At 46.6% G+C, this 18689-nt stretch overlaps 1 protein-coding gene across 1 annotated transcript in view; it reads right to left on the bottom strand.

Moving 5' to 3' along the window:
• The window catches only part of PITPNA (phosphatidylinositol transfer protein alpha), a 324861-nt gene that overhangs the window by 64766 nt on the left and 241406 nt on the right, over positions 1–18689 (bottom strand). The window contains exon 8 of the mRNA XM_069615411.1: positions 13176–13253. Coding sequence (XP_069471512.1) covers positions 13176–13253 — 78 coding nt within the window. The remainder of the gene's footprint in view (positions 1–13175; positions 13254–18689) is intronic.

The following is an 18689-nucleotide window of genomic DNA, read 5'->3' as shown; positions in this document are numbered from 1 at the left end:
CATAAGGGAGCGAGGATAAAGAAGTGACGGAACAGACAAAATCGAAAGTCTGCTGGGACTGGCTATTACCAGGTTATAGTGTAATGTGGAGTTTGGTTCAAATTGGATAGTGACGGGAGACATGTGGGAAATTATTCTCCTTTTTGATTGAGGAGATGGAGGTTCACTAAAGAGTGGATAGTGGAAGTATTTTTTATGTGGATTGGAAGGGAATTGAAGTAATGCTGGGTCATAAGGGGGAAGTCAAAAGATAGGAGCAGATTAAGGAGGGAGTTAGAGCTGAGGGTACATTGAGGAGAGTGGTGGGGAATAGGTCAGCTAGGTGGATCGGTGAAAGCAAATGTAGAGATTTAAAAACAAGGACTGTTAAGGAGGTACCTTTTCTACATGGAAAGCCAGCCAGCACGAAGGCAGTGCGTGAAGGTAGGTGAGGAACGGGGAAGGTTTTAGAGGGTGCGGGTGGTGGAAGTGGAGTACGTGGGAAGGGGGAGAAAGAGTAAAGGGGGAGGCTGGAACAGTAGTCAATGCACCCAAGTACTAAGGCCAGTACGATGAAGGTATTTAGTGGCATTGCAATTGAGGTGGCAGATTTCCATGATGCTGATCAGGCTAACTCTAGCTATTATCGAGGTAGGGGGTAATAGAGGCATGAAGGTTAAGGCCACAAATCGTAAAGGACCCCAAGGGGAGGTGTGCCATGGAAGAGGGCAAACAGGTGAGGTGGAAATGAGATGGGGGGAAATTAGAAGGTGCATTGGGGGTAGGTACCTAGTCTACTTCAGCTTTAGAGGAGCTGATCCAAAGACGTTGAAGTGGTATCTAGAAATGAATTGCAGTGCAACCAGCAAATACGTGGGTAGTAAGGTGCTGAATAAAAGTAGGTAAGGAGACATTGTCTGTCTGCAAAGAGGTGGTAGGAGTACCCAAATGGGGAGACAAGTTGACCAAGATGGGAGGTGTAGTGTGTGCATAGAAAGGATCCAAGAAAATGGCATAGGAGTTGGATCAGAGGTTGTCTAATTCCAGAAGATGGAGACAGACTGTGACAAAGGTAAGAGGCAACCTAAGCAAGAGCAGTGTCCGGAACGCCAAAGTCTGAAAGGGTCAGATAATATGAGGCATGGTCTACTGTACCAAAAGCATAAGATGGGTCTAGCAGAAAAGGTTAGAGGGGAGTTTGGAATGATAAATAGATGTCAAAGTTTGAGACCTGCCAAATCCAGACTGGAGAGAGTCACCAAGGATGTAAGAGTGCATGTGGGAGGAAATCATACTGAAGATAAGGCATTCTAAGATTTTGGAGTAGTTGGGGAGGAGATACAGGACAATAATTGGAAGGATTGTTGGGGTCAGCTGATGGCTGGTATGAAAGTTGCCCCCATACAAAAGGCTGTAAAGACTCCAAGGGGGCATGAGAGGCACAGACAAGTGATGACATGGGATCAGGTCATCAGTGCAAGCTACTTAACAGTCTGCAGAGAAAATGTCAGTAGGAACACAGGAGGAGTCGGAAGACCTACAGTTATGTGCCAAATTTACAGAGAGAAGTAGGGCGAAGGAGTAAAGAGCTAGTAAATAAAAAGGATAGGAGGAAGGAGAGTATACCTTTTCTCATTTAAAAAAAAATATTTGTATACTTGATTAACCCTCAAGGTTTTTACAAGAATTTATTACTTTTACTTTCTAACTTCTTTGTCTACTTTTCTTTATCAGTCGCCGTTAAAATCAAGTCCATTATTGTTGCTGTGGCCGTCACACAAGTTGTCTTTCCACCTCCAATTAGTCTTGACCACCAAACCACCTCGTCGAAAATATGGGCTGTGGCTAACATGGGCTTCAGATAGGGTTTCCTGATGTTTTCCACTCCTGAACATGATAAGAGGAGATGCATCGTTGTTTCGATCTCATTTGGGTTTTTGCAGAATCTGCATTTGTTCGAGATTGCCATACCTCGGATCGCCAAAATGTCATTAGTGTGTAAAAGGTTTAGGCGTGCTCTTAAAAAGGTGCTTCTCAGGTTCCGATTAGGGTATTTCGCCACAAATGGTTGAAGGACGTGGAGTTTGAGTCACATGCGGGAGGTGCGAAACCAGTTTGTAGGTTGCTGCCTGATCACACGTGCTAGCCCAGTCAAGTTCATTCATTTTTTTTATGAATCTTTGTCGGATTTTCAATGAGCTCTTGTTTAGAGCAGTGGATCAATTCCAATTTGGCTTCTTGTTCTGCAGACCATTGGTTTAGAGCAGTACATCGTCCTCCTTCCAGCTCATTATTAACTGCTACTAATAGCTCAGGGCGGTTTTCCAACAAATGTTTCCTGAACAGCATCATGGTGTTTCTTTCTACCACCGATTGTAGTGAAAGCTGGCTCAATTCGCGTCTTATTATGACCATAGGCGTAGAATTTGGCAAGTTCAGGACTTTCCTCGAGTAGTGGCTTTCTAGGGTGAGCCAGATCTTTGAGTAGCCTCGGCATGGCTTCGGCCCCATAAACGGGCGATGCGACGACCTTGGCTTTGTAGTAGTCTATGACAGGTGCTAAGGAAAAACGACCATACTTCTCTATGGCTTTGGCCTGCGAGGTTAGACTCTATTTTTTCTAGATGTTTTTGCATGGCACTTTCATGTTGCGAGCTTTCCAGCATGATACCCAAGTACTTAAAGTCAGTCACCTTCTCGATACGTGCGCCCTCCATATGCCAGGCAAAGTTGTCTCCTTTTCCACACCCCTTTCCAAAGGATAGAATTTTTGTTTTCGATTTGTTAATTTCAAGATGATTTTCTGAGATGTATTCGGCATAGTTGGTCAGCTGTCTCTGTAAATCAATGGCGGTTTTATCAACGAGGATAATATCATCAGCGTACAGAACCCTTGATATTTTGACCTTTCCAAGTTGCGGTGGAAAGGCTCTAACCTTATGCTCCGTTTCCTTATAGTCGCCTATAAAGCTCAGAAAAAGTGCCGGGGCCAGTGGGCAACCTTGTTTTACCCCACGATTTGTGGTGAGGTCTTCAGATAAGGACCCTAGGTGGCTGAGCGGGACTTGTATTTTGGTGTTAGTGTGGAGTGCTATAAGTGGATGTAGTATGGCAGCCGGACAATTCCATTTTCTTAGCTTCTCCCACAGTCTCGCTCTATCTACTTGGTCAAATGCTTGACTTAGGTCGATGAAAGCCATATAAGTTCGAGAGCCACCTGCTCATGACTTGCTTTTAGAATACTCAGAGTTAGAATGTTGATGTTAGTACCCACGTTCTTTTTAAAGCCGGACTGAAAGGGGTCATCACAAGGCACCCCACTTGCCCATGTTCGAAAATGGCGGAGGAGCAGTGACCCGTATACTTTGCCAATCACGTCTAAGAGAGCAATAGGACGAACGTTCTTGGGGTCGTCTCTATTTCCTCTCTTAAAGATGGGAACTACTACTGAGGTGGTCCAAGATTTAGGTAGTTCCTTGGCAGTTGTAGATCTTTGAAAGACCTGGCTGATGAACAAAGACCATTCCTCTGGGTGCTGTTTCAAATGCATGTTTGTCAATCCGTCGGGGCCGGGGGCCCTTGGATTTTTAAGTTTCTTCAGGGTTTCCAAGATAGCTTGTCTGTCATGAAGCTCTACCCAAGGCGACGAACCTCGTTCCTGTATGGTTTTTGGTGTTACCGAAGAATCGTAGAAGAGACTTTTGAAATGCGTTGTCCAAGTGTCTTCTCCATTGCTGTTTATTAGCAAATCTGTTGTAGTTCGTTCTGTAGTTGATCAGAGCCCAGAATTTGCGTGAGTTTTTACCGCAAACAAGCCTCAACATTTCTTCCGAGTCCCTTTGGTACAAGGTGTAACAATAGTTTTTTAGCCAGATCTTATATTCCTTCAGCTCTACAGACAGAGCTTTTTTGTTTCCGTCGGAGCTGTTGCTAGCAAGTGCTCTTTTTAGTTTTCTAAGGGGACATCTTCTTGAGACCAATATTGGATCATAATTGTGGACAGATTTTTTATTGGCTGTCTCACAGTTCAGTTTTGTTTTTTTAAAGATGTTAAGCAGTGAGCAAAAGTCTGGTTGAATGTAAGCCTCTCCCGATAGTCCTAACTGAGCATATTTGTTGGTCAGAGTAGTGATGTTGTTTACTCTCAGTGAGAGACGATTTCCTTTGGAATTTACTTCCAGGTTAGAGTTTGGCATTACTTTTTCCACCAAAATAGCTGGCCACGTTGTGCACAATAAATTGTGGTCGCTTGCCGTGGTTTTGAAGATATTAAAGGAGACGATAGTTGTAAGCAAAGCGGTTGAGACAATGATGTCATCAATAGTGGCCGATGAATTACGACCTTCCCAGGTTGGAATACGGTTGGTGCAGGCATAAGTAGTGTCGAGATTAACTAGATCTCTCGAGGTCATCAGAGAGAGCCAATCTTTACCACGCAAATCTGCCGTGGTCCCTGGTGGCCGTAGAGACTTCTTTGCGCAAACTGCGTTCAGATCTCTGCAGATGAAGAGATGTGGTTCGGAATGGTTGGTATACGATCGATCAATTTCTTTCTCCATCATGTCCAGGAAGTCATAGTTTGAGATGGCATCTGGATTCCAGTAGGTGTTTATAATTATAGCCAATGTCAATGATTTACCCAGGTCTGGATTCCAATAGTTCCACTTCACTTGAACTGTTAATAGGAAAAGAGTCGCTGTCAGAATTTTGAAAATTTTCATCCCCTTCCCCCAGCGTGTCGCAATTAGCAGGCCCGATGATGGTCTCCCTTTTGGGCCTTTCTTAGCCAGAGCAAAGGCTATGCCAAACCAGTCTATGACGGGCTTAGTTGTGAGCCACGTCTCCTGAAGGCACAGGATATGAAAAGATGTCAGATTCACGTCTCCCGGTACCGTAAGATGGACAAACCCTTGTGTGTTGCATGAACCTAGCCTGATGGTGGAGTTGGTGTTGGGTCGTTTCGCTGGCATGGCAATTTTCTGGGTGGACTCGAGTTGCTATTTTCTTTGAGGGGCAAGAGACTTCGGAAGCCAAGCCTATAGGTTTTGTAAAGGGTTGAGTTTTTCCCTTTCGGTTGGCTGCTCTAGATCTTTTACAACATTCTGCGTGAAAGTTCTTTTTATTGAAGTTAATGGACCATAAGGTCTTCGTTCACTTTTACCAGCCTCCTCTATTCGTTCTTTATTGGGCTTGCAAATTAGAATTTGGCTTTCGTCTTTACTTGATGAGGCTACACTTCCTTTCGCCCCATGAGGGCTACATGTCGTCTCCAAGAGTGGTTCGATTGGCTTCTCGTTAAGTCTCAGTTGAGAGTACTTATTTTGATTGTTGTTGAGTGGAGATCTGGTGTACTTATTGTTCTCTTTTGTTGTCGCTGAGCTAGAGTATTTTCTGCTTGCCTTCCGAGTATCTCCATGTTGTTGGTATCTAGGTTCCTCAATTTCTCCGAGATCATATCCCAGTTTTAGGAGGTTTCTCATGGAGTCACGTAGCCTCTGTTTTACTGATCTAGAGGTTATGTACAAGTAGGTGGTCGCCTGTCGGCCTTCATGACTTGGCTCAACTATTTGGAGGTTGTTAGTTTCCACTGATCTAAGTTTTGGGAAGCTCTGGAGCAGTTCCATTACTGTTCTTCTGTTGAGCATGACGTATTCTCGGCTGTTATTTGTTCTAGTTTGAAAGCTGGATTCAATCTCTTCACTACTTGTGTTCTGGATTTTGTTGGTGCACCTCTACCTCGATTTTCCTTTTCTTGCATAGTGGCTCTCCTAACATCTCTACGACCTTCTCTAGGAGTGCCTTTCCTCTGCTGTTCTCGTGCGGTTTCCAATTTTTCTTTTGATTTACTTGTTTTCCTCACCGGGCTGTAGTTTAGTGAGTTTGATGCTTTTGAGGGATAAGGCCTTTGCAAGCTTTCACCCGGTTTCTCATTTCCCTTATCCAGCAGCAAATCAGAGCCCCCTTTTTCGATTTGGGCCACCTTCTTGCATCGTTCCTCCAGTGACAAAAAGAGGGGTTGATCTTTTATATCGATGGCATTTATATCTGTTGTCAGTTCCAATCTTTGATCTTTAGGCCTGTCCACTGGGATGTTCACCGCAGTTTGCTCAAGATGTTGGCTCAGGTTTTCTAAGGCTTCGTCCATCAGGAAGTCCTCAGTTTTTGATGCGTCAGGTGAACTAGATGACTCCACCAAGTCAATACAGGTAGGTGAAGTGCCCTCTTTAGTGTGGTTTGAGGTTGTGTGCCTAGGTTTGCGGTTGACCTCACTTTTTGATCCGGCTTCATACATTTACCGGCCTGCCCCCTTTCCAGCACAGGTAGGCGGAAAACCAGTTGTTTCTCTCTCCTTGGTGTTGCGGCATGAGTTGACTTAGAGTCTACAAAGATAGGGAAGTCTTTGTTTCACAGTAGCTCCGTTCCCTTGTTGGTAGATTTTTTTAGGTCAATCGGGAGTATTATCTCGTTGTCTTTGCACACACAGCTATGTCGATGCTTCACTCCAGACTGGCTCATGTCTTTGCCCCCGTCTTTGGAATCTCTTGATGGATTGCTGATTGTCTCAGACACTTTGGATGTTTTTTGAAGAGTGATGCTAGACATGTTTATACCCGCCACTTGGCGTATTGGATGGTATTTGGTTTAGTTCAGTCCAGTTGCGCAAGGTCTGGTACCCTACCTCCTTGGAGGTTGTTAGTATTGCTTGTGCCTGCTCTTCAGCAGTCGCCCGATGTTGGCAAGTGAGTGGTTCTTTCTTTTGTTTTTCTGTTGCCGCTATGTTACCCTCAAAGTAAAGAAGTTTGGAGTGCATCATTGCTGAAATTGTGCTGTGATCTTTTAAAGTGTCGTTTATCGACTCATACAGTTTCGTAACGGGCGCAAGAGCCACCGTTACAGCTGACATGATTGTCAGAATGTCAGGTCTTTTCTTTGGTGAGTCTGCAGGTATAGATTTCAGTAATTCACTGAGTCTTCTAATTCTCAAGGGAGTCGACGCCATTGATGTAAGCAAATCTTTTTTAGCTGGTCTGGGACGAGGTGGAATTGTAATCAGTGGAACTGTTTTTTCCTTAGGTTCCTTGGGGGTGGGGGGGGGAAATCAATTGGTGTAGTTTTCCCTCTTTGGCTTGGATCTGTGTCAAGGTCAGGGGGTTCCTGTGGACCCGACCTGCTCACATCTGCTAGTGGAGCGGCACGAATGTCACCTGTGGTCTTCTCCTCCCAACTCGTTGGGGTTTTGTATTTTTCGTCCGCCAATTCTAATGCGAGAGGGGGATCCTGATCCTCTTGGGGGAAAGAGACAGACAGGTTTAGACCGGTTGTTTGGAAACTGTGGGTTCCTCCGAACTGAACACAACTTCCAACTTTTCGCTGTCGCTGATTTCACAAATATTTTCATATTTTCTTTTGCATTGCTTCCCAAAGAAATCTTTTAGAGTGTGTGTTAAGAAAATGTTGGTTTCTACTGATTTCGGATTTTCTTTGAATTTAAGTATTCTCCTGGTTGTTCGTTTTACTAACTGTTTTTTAGGGTTGCTGGAAAAACAAAGGTTCATCACCTTTTTTTATCGACCAAGATGAGTGTGTGGATTGACTGCCTGACTGGGCTGGTCATGTTTTTTTATTCCTTGCAGCTATTTTGCATTTCTTAGAGCAAGGCCATTCACCCTTAGCCAGAGTGGGAGCTCTCATTGGGGAAAGGTCTGAATGGTTGCTCAAATCGTCAGAGTCCACCCATTCCCCGTTTGGGTCCGGCTCATAGCTCTGAGATTGCGTTGGTTGCATTTTATCGTTATGTTGAGTAGACAGCAATTTTTCATTTTGTGGTATAGGGTGGATTTCGATATTCACCCTGAAGGGTTGGCCATGGGCCGTGCACCCTGCTTGCAAGGCTTCCAAAGCGTCACCAGCTGATCTACTGCCGAGTGATATGTTGCTTGGCGTTTCCTTAACAGTACAATCATATTCCCCGGGTAAGGGAGCACTTGTAGCAGAGGGCTCCTCTCCCATACCAAGGGACTCCAAAGACAGCGCCTCTCTGGCGCGTACTCTTCGTCTGCTACCCCGCCCCTCTGGGCCAGCCCCTCCCTCCCCTTCACGACTCGGTGCTGCCCGTCCTCCGTCTTGTGGCGCGGATTCAGAGGCCGCTGGAGAGGGGCACTCACCAGGCATGGCAGACGAGGAGGGCGAAACCAGCACCGCCACAGGTAGGTCCAGGACCGTTGGAGGCGTGTTTGGGAGAGCGGGCGGGTTCGTAGCTGGTTCGTCACACAGCTCAACATCTTGGAGTAGTCCAGGCGGGTGGTAGTGATCATCCGTGACGGTTGGAGGTTGCCGCGGGGACATTTGCGGCCGCAGAGCCGGAATAGATGCCGGTCCCAGGGGCTTGCTGGCCATGGAGCGTGCTCCCAAGGAGTTGCTGGGGCCGCAGCTGCCTGGTCTGAGGCAGGCATGTCCCCGGCACCCAAGCAGTCGATGTCGGGGATACCATCCGACAAGATGTGTAAACAATCCGCTTTCACGTTGCCGGGAGGGTGTTTCTTTTCCTCAGCACGAGGGCGCAAACTCCTCAAGCGATGGCCTTTCCCTTGAGCAGCGGGGCTGAGCAGAGCAGCATCCACGGGGTCTATGGCGACCATAGCAGCCATACACTGCCAAAGACTGCTACTCTGCCGCTACTCCGCTGCCGCTCTGCAGCAAAGTGCAGCTTTTAACAGTCTCCCCCCCACTGGTCAAACACTGAAGACTGAAGACAGACTGAGGTCTGCAAAAATGCTGGAAACAAAGAGTAGCTGAAGTCACTGTCAAAGACTGCTACCCTCAATTTTGGATGTGAAGCATGGGCAGAATTGTCGGTAGACAGCATGGGGGTAAGGAGTGCCAACATGGCTGGCAATGCGGAGTAAGGTTTGCATTTGCAGGGATGAGAGCAAGGGGGGAGACTTCAGATTAGAAAAGTAACATGATTTGGCAGAGCCAAGAGACATGGGGACGGAAAGGAGGTAATTTAAGGAGTGAAAGACAGGGTTGAACGTGTTACCTTGGGATTGGGCGTTTAGATTATGAAGTGAGCTAAAGGAATGGTCAGAGGAGAGAGTCAAGCAGGAGGGTAGGGGATAATATGCAGTGGTTAAAATCCCACATGAGTGCAATAGGGGCAAGGAGGAGTTGAGTGGGCTTGGGGGCAGTAAATCAGGACAGTCAGGGATTTGGGTTAGTTAGCAAGCAGTACATTTGAAGGAGAAAGGTGTAAATGGAATGGGTAAAAAGGGGGTATAATCAGTGCATAAAACAGCAGGGGTAGTTGAAAGAAAAGGAGTGACCCACGCCTTGGTGAGGCCCATGACTGCCAGAGGATGTTTCTAAGAGTTACAGTGCTCTGTGTTAAAATAGGTTTTATTGCAGACAGATAGGGCATTCCAAACCATGAGTCAGAAAGGTGGGAGACACTTAGGAAATGGACAGATTAGCCAAGGGGAGATGGGCAGGATGGATGAGGCTATAAAAAGGTAAAATGGTCAAAGGGCCTTTTGAGGATGAAGCAGGGGCTGGTTGAAAGAGAACAAGGGGAAGAGAAGAGGGAGATAGTTGGGCTGGATAGAGTGTCACAGGAGTGTGAGAAGGGTAAGGAGAAAGCCCAGCCACTGTAGATGAGTGAGGGAAACCTTCTGGTAGGAGGCTAAGAAAAGCTAGGGCAGAGGTGTGTTGACAGGGAGGAGGAGGAGGAGGAGGATGAGGAGGATGAGGAATGGCGGCAGGGTGCGTTGTGGAGGACAAGGACCATGTGGGGTGGGGGCAGGAAGGAAAAGTGTGGTGGAGTTTGATGCACTACAATCAAGGTTCGATTATTAGGATGTAGCCCTGAATGTTTAACATTGAGAATCACAAAGTCATTAGTGACTAACTGCAATTTTACAAAAAAGTAGATGAAATGCATTTCCTTAAACCTAGTCAATTGTCACTTGGTTCTGAACTTCTTTTAGGAGTTTGGCAGCATTACGCCACATCATTCCCACACGCAAACCATTGTGTAACACTGCCTAAGGGTATTTCTCAGGGGATCCAGAAAACCCTGCTGGGCATTGCCAGACCACTCAAAATGGCTCTTTCTTCTCATGGAGCAGGTTGTTGCTAAAGTCGCTTAGAGGTCGGCAAGATAGCTCAGCAGGTTGAGCGCTCGTTGCTGCTATCTGAACGTGATCTGCAGGTCATAGGTTTGAATCCCGGCAAGGCCAACTCAGCCTTTCATCCTTTCATCCTTCCGAAGTCGATAAATGAGTACCAATTTTGGTTGGGTGATAGTGTATGTAATATTGTGCTCTGTAAAGCACTTTGGATTAAGGCACTATATAAATAACACATCATTATCATTATTAAAGTCTTCCACGGTATTCCTTAGCCTATGGTTACAAAAACCTGAAGGGCATCCACGTTTGCCTGTAAGGAGCTGTTCTGATACACGCTGTAGCCGAATGAATCCAAATATGTGCCCTCTTTCCTCAGGATGGGGTAGAGGATGAAGACTCATGCATGTCCCAACCCTTGGTCACTGCAGTGACAGAAGACTGGGTCAGAGCTTGAGAAGAGTTGCACAGTGTGATATTTTGAAATGGTCTATTTTTGGGGGTTACCTTCTAACAGCTACTGCAAAATAACAAGCCACATTTTTTAACCTTGTTGCAGTAGTAGGGTTGTAAGGTAAAGCTGGTCATTTGGAAACAACACAGTAATACAATGATTAAGAGTATTGAAGGATTGAGGCTCCAGCAATTTCAAACTCACAAATTCCACTACCTTTGCACTCAGAGGGCTACGACGAGATGTCCATCAAAGGAAGGGGCCATATGGAATGAACGTTAGGGGCTGCTGATGAACCATGCTGTCAAATACATGGCTCGGGACAAAACTGACACAGGATGAACTAATGTAAGAAGATAGTGTTGGAGTTCTGGTGTTGGGGTGAACTGTGGGAGTGTCAAACCATGCGTCATTTAGCATAAATAAAATAATCCCTTTCAACAACTGTATGTGGTAAAATAAGTGAAGAGGAAGAAAAACAATTGAATTGAAACCAGTGAACACAGGTAAGCAATCAAGTTGAGAATTACAGCAAGAACATTTAAGAACAATCCTAGAATGAAATCCCTAACGCTTAGTAAGTCCAGACCCGAGATGGAATGGGGTCTAGTGCCCTAAATTCACCAGTTCCTTAAGATATACTGTTCAAGTAGGTTTACTATTGGATTGAGAAATGCCAGTATTTGCAATTAAGTGTTCCAAAAGTTTAGTAACGTTCAGATAAAGTATCGCGCCCAGTCCCACCAAAATAGAGAAGGCTGGGGGACGGGCGGTAAGAAGAGGGGGGGTGCTTTAATATATCACCACTGATCTGAGTCAAGCAATGAGATAAGGACAGCATGTCATGCCCATGTAACCCTATGGAAGGGGGCGGGCAAAATAGGTATGTTAACTTACCCCTTACTCAGATTTTTCCAGAGAACACTTCAGAAGTTCAGAATCCATTGGGCCCGCTCACTTCAGTGCTTGGCCCATTCAAGGAAGTTCCAGGAGGGGCCTGTGTAGTTTTTCGACATAGGATTTAGTTTTGGGCAGTCACAGTAACGATTACATTTCCACAGACTGGCCAGCTAGTCACCCTTGATACCAAATGAAGACTTATGTGCAGCAGAAGACTTCATGAGACCTGCACGGAATGAAGCTGGGATTCAACATGAGTTACGATCGTCTGGCGGCAACATGCGCTCTTCGGTTGGCGAACAAAGGAACAGGACTTGCACTGCTTCTGTTGAGATTAGAAGGGTGAAATACAGGAGCAGGTGTCTTGTAGCATAAATTGAAGATCCAAGTATGCACTTGGAATGGCGACTGCTGCAGGGAGGAAGCCCAGGGGTGCTCTAAGGACATTTCCAAATGCTCAGCAGGCATGTATCTTCAAGCAGGGGATGGGACAGGTTGTTCCCACCAGTCCTGGGGTCGAACCACTGACAAGGGCCTTCTGAGATTAGGAGAGAGTAGCAGGGCTTGAACTTCGCTGGAGGCAATGCTGGTCAGGTGCAACAGTCGCCGTCTGGTTCTCAGCGGGCTACCATCCTTCATAAGAGTCCGACTATAACAATGATCTGTCTTATGGCTGCAGGAGCCCTCCTTTTACTCAGAATTTGAACTGCAGTCGCCTTGAAACCCATGGTAAGGATCTGCACCATTCAAACCGGCAGGGGCTATCCAATCATGGACAGACACTAGCCACCATATCTGCTCAGCAACAGACCCTCTGGTTTGGATGTCGACTGGGTCCACACCGACCCAGCCCCCACATCCGGCCACACAGACTGCCACTTCGCCCGGGAAAGGGCCTTGCATATATGGCAATTCCGGACCCGAGAGGGCAGGAAGAAGGCCAAGCCACAAAAATGCCCAAAAGACAAGTAAACATCTCATGGCATTGCACAGCCATTTTAGATTATATGGTACTCCAAGTAGTATTATGCAAAAAAATGCAAAGTGCACAAGTTAAAAGAAATAAAACACGGTAGGTAAATATACCTTGCCACCAGCCCAGCCGGAACACAATGGATCCTATACCAAAGTTACAAAAAAAGTTACAGGGACACAGCATCCCAACCGCACTTCACTGTAAGGTGATGTGTGCAGTTTTAGAAATACAAGAATTCCACTAAGAAAAACAGGTTCTCTCAGTGCTAATAGTGTTACTGACTGCCTAGTCGCCCCATAAAAAGTGAGCAAAAGCAAGGGAAGTAAAATTTCAGTTTAGGATGCAGACAATAGCAGAAAGATTTGAGGTCCTGTGGAAGTTGATGGGAAGAAAACAGAAAAGATGTTCAAAGAAATGTGTTGGCACCACCTATCCCTGTACCAACAACATGGAATTACCTAAAATCTTGCTTCATCCCACTCGCTGCCTCATGTCCATCCTAACCTACATTGGTTATTACCCAACCTGCGTAATATCAATGACCATCTCCATGACCTGCCTGAATAATCCCATTGGCTGCCTCAAAGCACTGTGGTCTTTAAGCCAGGCTGTCTACAATTGATAGGATTACTAGATCTCACAAGCCACAACCATTTCAAATCGGAGTGAATAAAAAACAAAAGAGCAAGCTTAAAGTACAGCCTTCTGCTGTGTAAGGAAGGCATAGTTACATTATCAGTACCTTCCAGTCAGGGCCCAGAGGTCCGCGTCCAGTCTTCACCGATTTGAATTTAGCTGGATCTTCCTCAGCTTTGTAATCCTAAAGAATGTAAAAAAAAAAAGAAATGTTTATTGAGAAGAGCCCATATGGAATTAGCAGGATTTGAATGAGATGCGGCAGGGGGGTAACACACAACCACTGACAACAGAAGAAATTTAAAACAGGTAATTAGGCAAACATAAAACATAAGAATATTTTATGGAAATGGTTTCAGGATGGCTGTACCAAAGGTTCTGAGAAATCTAGCCCTTGAAAGCAGGATTATGTGAGAAGGATGACAAAAGGCATACAGAAAGTTCAGACAGGAAGGTCTCTTGCTTAGTTATTGCTAGATCTCCGTATTGATAGGGCTGCTGTGTAATCACCTAGCCAAATGATGGAACAGGGCATCACCAAAAAGGAAAAAAACAGACGGACTCTGCAATGGTAGCTGTAGCAGAGCAGTCAGGGGTAACTTTAGGAGGGAGGCAGGTTGTCGAGGAGGTACAATTAATCACAACAGACATCACAAAAGAATGCACAAGACTGGTATACTGAAAATATATACACTTTAGTCTAAGGTCACAGATAAAATATTTATGATGGGAAAAATAAGCACTCTGGTTACACAAAGCAAACAGCAGAGCATAGTGTAGCTATAAAAAACAGTAAAAGCCCAACTCACTCCATAAAAACTAAAATATAGACCCCCTCCCGCCCCCAATAAGGGGTGGTAGGCAGTATACATATAAGCTTTCAGAAATAAGTTAAGACACGACAATGGTAATCACAGTAGTTGCTCATCCTGTTCCGGATCCAAGGTTACCAAGCAGAGCTTAGCACAAGTTTCTGATTACATTCCAAAGAAATGATTATGCATAATACACATGCATAACCCAGTTACAGCACTTTGATGTAAAGCACAGGGGGAACACAATGACCAGGATATATTTTAGGAAGACAGTCCCTAGGTGCAGAAGTGCATATTACCCAAGGAGGAAAACGGTAGCAACACACAGTGATACAATGTCTATGCTACGGAGTATAATATAAATATTTTAAAATCCTAATAAAATCAGAAGACTAACGATCCAGGGCTTGGTGAGGTACTCGGATCTATGCGATTATTGCGACGGCCGAAAAATGGCGACTTTATTTTTTTAAATATGTGGTGTAAGGGGGGGGTACAAAAAAAAGTCGTCATTTTCAGCTGTCGTAATTGTGAGGGCGACATTTTGGTACGATTCCAGGTACTCCACGGACCCTAGGGGAAACCCTAAGAAAATGTCACAGATAAGGTCAGTCTGAGAGTTCCAGTATTGAGAGTTGTGCCCCATCAGAAACAAAAGGAACATTTCAGTTGCATTCCACACGTACCCAGAAGAAACCAATCTACCCTAGAGGACTCCAGTGGAGACCGTGAAGAAGAGAACCCCAGTAGGGTTCAAGACCCAGCAGCAGAAAAGCAAAGCAGGATTCAGCCCCCAATGTTAACCAATGGGGAAATGCGGTAGAAGGCAAACTTCAGAACAAGACAGCCACAGAACCCTGAAAGTGGCGAATCAAAAATAACCCATCAACCCAGGGCACAGAGGTATGTACAAAGTGTTTGCTTCCAGAAAGTCCGTTCCCAAAAGGTAAAACAGCCCAGTAAGAAACGGCTTCTTTTTAAAGAGCAAAAGGAAGGATCTTGTCACCAAGGGATTGGCCCCCGAGCAAACGACAATCCCCATTGACCAAAAGTACAGCCATCCTTTACAGGAGTGGGACCCCACATCAAGAAGTAGAATCAATGACAGCGATGGCTCCAGGAGGACGGAGGAAGTTGTACATGGCAGACTCTGGCTGCTCAGCAGGTAAATGTGATCAGCACACCAGCAAAAACAGCCCCTGCAGCAGGACAACGTTGGAGGTTAGTCCCAACACCTTTCCAGTTTGGGGCAGCTTCCAAAATACAGAAAGAAAACACTGCAGGGAAACTGCAGTAAAACATCCCAGAAAACAGCCCAGGATGGAAGGCTTGGTCGCAGAAAAATAAAGATAACCAATAGCCGGACATGGAAATCTTAGAAAGGACACCCAGCAGTCAGAACCAAAATGGAGAGATTCTTAGACCACTGCATCTCCAGCCAGTATGGCAGAAAATGCCTAATGAAGTAAAGGGCGTCAACAGCTGAAAAACCTCACGCAGGTAAGCAGATCTGCTTACCTTTGAAAAATCCAGCAGCACTGAGATCAGGAAAAGGGTTTCCCCCACATATCTCAACGCACAGGGGCTGGATTAAGCCAGCCCACCAATCCCATTAGGTGATTCAAAACTGTTTTTGGAGGGCAGCCAATCAGGTTGGCCTCAAAAATCCCCAAACACCCACCCCTAAAAGTAGTGTGGTGGCCCACCCAGGTGTAAACCAGTCTCTCACAACAACTATGGAGGCTACCATCTTAGACTCACAAAGAGCCCACGTGGGGAAGATTGGCCATTTTAAAAGTAGGTTTCTCCCCGTCTCTCTCCTGTAGCACACCCCCTCTTCTGGGCTCCAAATTCACCTCTTCTGGGGATTAACTTCTCTCTTACTACTTCTCATGATTCCTCTTCTTGTTGGCCTGTGGTCTCTCTTATGGTCCCATGCTCTCCACCCCTCATTTGAGCCTACCTATCTTCTGGGGCACAATGGGTGCTTCTCCCCCTCACTGGAGCACAGCACTTCTGGGCTCTGGGAGCTCTTCTCCCCCTCACCATTTCTGGAGTTCAAGGGGCTCCTCACCCCCCTCAAGAGAGCACATCTCTCTTTTAGGGTACATGGGTCTCTTCTGCCCCCTCAATGGTGCACACCTCTTATATGATTAAAAGGTGCCCCACTTTTCTGGTGCTCTTCAGCTTTCGCAACAAATTTCTGCGCTCAGATCCTAGTTCAGAGAAACTGTCCCAGCTTCAGATTGCTTTCAAGCCCCCACTGTCCTCCAATTGACTTAAGCAGACTTTCAAACTGATTGGTTAATTGGCTTCCTGTTTCAAGCCATTGGAGAGAAGTCTTTAAAAGGCTCTCACTCCTTTTTGGATTTGTTTCAGTTTGTTTCCCGTGCAGAAGCAGATGTTTGCCTGCTGCTCTGCTCCCGACTTACCTCGTCGCCGTCCCCCTGCACAGAAAATCGTTACATGCGTTTCTGGTGTTGGAAGGCCATCACAAGCGTTTGGAAAACTTCTAGTAATTCCACCTGTGCAAAATCGTTTTTCCTTTGGGGAAAATGAAGTAGGTTTAAGTTACTTACCTGTATGTATTGTTCTCCAGCATGGGTCTGGCATGGATTCAAATGCTCATGAATATTCCGCGTTGTCGGCCTGGGAATCCTCAGTAAAAGAGAAAACACTTTCACTTAAAAGCTGTATATCTCATCTAAACCAATCACTGTCCTCTGGGTCATACTGCCCCCATCCAATGGCAGTCCTCTCCCCAAGTCCCTCCTCTGGCAGCCATCTTCAGATTTGGTAAGCACGTAAAGTGGCAGTATGACCAAGAAGAGCTGCAGAGGGGAAGGAGGGAGGGTTCATATGTGAATCCATGCCAGACCCATGATGGAGAACAATAGTTCGAGGTAAGTAACTTAAACCTTCTCCCGCATGGGGTCTGGCAAGGATTCACATGCTCATGAATAACAAATACATAGCAGTACAACATTACACAACCACAGGAGGTGGCAAAAGGCTCAACAGAAGCAATTAACTCTTACCTCCAGAATAGTCTCACCTCAAGCCAACAGGTTGCGTAGCACTGCTGGGCCAAGACTGGACTCCTCCCTGGAATCCCTGTCAACGCAGTAGAACTTTGTGAAGGTGTGCATGGACCTCCACGTCACAGCCCTGCAGATGTCCAGCAGGGGCACAAAAGAGGAACGCCATCGTAGCAGCAATCGCTCTGGTGGAGTGGACCCTCGGACAGCCAGGCAGCGGTCGGTTCGCCAACCAATGACAGTGTGCACAGGACCAAAGTTCATAAATAGTTGTGAGGTCTTCCGAAAACTCTTTGGCCGTATCACATAGAACTTCAAGGCACAAGCAATGTCCAGCGAATGCAGGGCCCTTTCCGTCTGTGACAAAGGTTTTGGGGAAAAAAAAAAAAAAAACAGGTAACACCAAAGGCGCGTTGAGGTGGAATTCTGACAGAACCTTCGGCATGAAGGAGGGAAGCGTACGCAGCACCACCCTTGATTAATGGAAAGTCAGGTATGGTTGCTTGCAGGATAGGGCCTGGATCACGCCTACCCTTATTGCAGGCAGAGGTGATGGCCACAAGGAAAGCCGCTTTTCACAAGGAACGACAGAGGCCTGATGCATGGGTTTGAAGGCCCCCCGCACCCCCCACCCCTCGTCAGAACCACGTTGAGTTCCCACACTGGTGGAAAAGATCAAAAAAGTCCCTTGAGAAATTCCTTGAGTCAGTGGGACCAACGTAAAGATCTTCCCGGAGACCTGGTGCAGCGGGATATTGTCGCCAGATGTAACTTGATCGAGGCGTGCGCCAGTCTGGCCTTGGCCAAGGATAGCAGGTATGGAAAGATCTGCGGGGCCGTGACTCTCAGAGGGGTAATCTTCTGAGACCGACACGACGTAGCGAAACTCTTCCACTTGTGACCGTAGCACTTCAAAGTCGACGAAGCCCTGGTCTTGGCAAGGACCTCCCTCCAGTCCGCTGGCAAATCATAACTCCAAACTCTAGGGCTGCAGGAGACACGCCCTCAGGTTTAGCGATCCTGGGTTGTAATGAAGGACTGTGCCTCACCAGATCCAGAACCACCAGCAGCTTGACCGGAGGCGACAGGCTGAGAAGGCCCGGAAACCAAATCTGCCTATGCCATGCCAGGGCAATGAGTATCATCTTGCATGGACACTGTCCGAGAGTGTTGATGACTTGCAGCAGGAGAGGGAACAGAGGAAACGCGAAGAGAAACCGCCCTTCACACAGGAAGGAGAACGCATCCCCCAGGGTCTTGGTTGGTGAAATCTGCTGGCAAACTTCTGGCACTTGCAGTTCGCTGCCGTCGCAAATAGACCGATTTGGGGCCTGCCCCACTTGACACATCGGTGGTCCACTTGATCCTGACAAAGCTCCCACTCGTGGCAGGAACACAGTTTCCTGCTGAGGGAGTCTGCACTGGTGTTCGACTCCCGCCAGGAGGAGGGGGATGAGGAACACGCCCTGTCAGACGGCCCAGAGCCACACGTCCTGCTGTTCTTTGGAAAGCGCTGGGGATCGATTGCCCCCCCCCCCCTGGTTCCTGATGTAGAACATGGTGGTGGTGTTGTACGTGAGGATCCTCGCCACCAAGCCTTTCAGAGATGATAGGAATGACTTGAGGGTCCAGAACACTGCCTGTAGCTCCAGGATGTTGATGTGAAGTTCCTTCTTCTCCGGCAGCCACAGGCCTCTGGCGTGCAGACGTCAGGTGTGCGCTCCCCAGCCTTCCAGGGAGGCGTCTGTGGTGACCGTCTCCTGGTAA

Source organism: Ambystoma mexicanum, chromosome 9 (assembly GCF_040938575.1).
Source record: "Ambystoma mexicanum isolate Mex_15411 chromosome 9, UKY_AmexF1_1, whole genome shotgun sequence".
Classification (NCBI taxonomy): domain Eukaryota; kingdom Metazoa; phylum Chordata; class Amphibia; order Caudata; family Ambystomatidae; genus Ambystoma; species Ambystoma mexicanum.
This window is presented reverse-complemented; position numbering and strand designations above follow the sequence as displayed.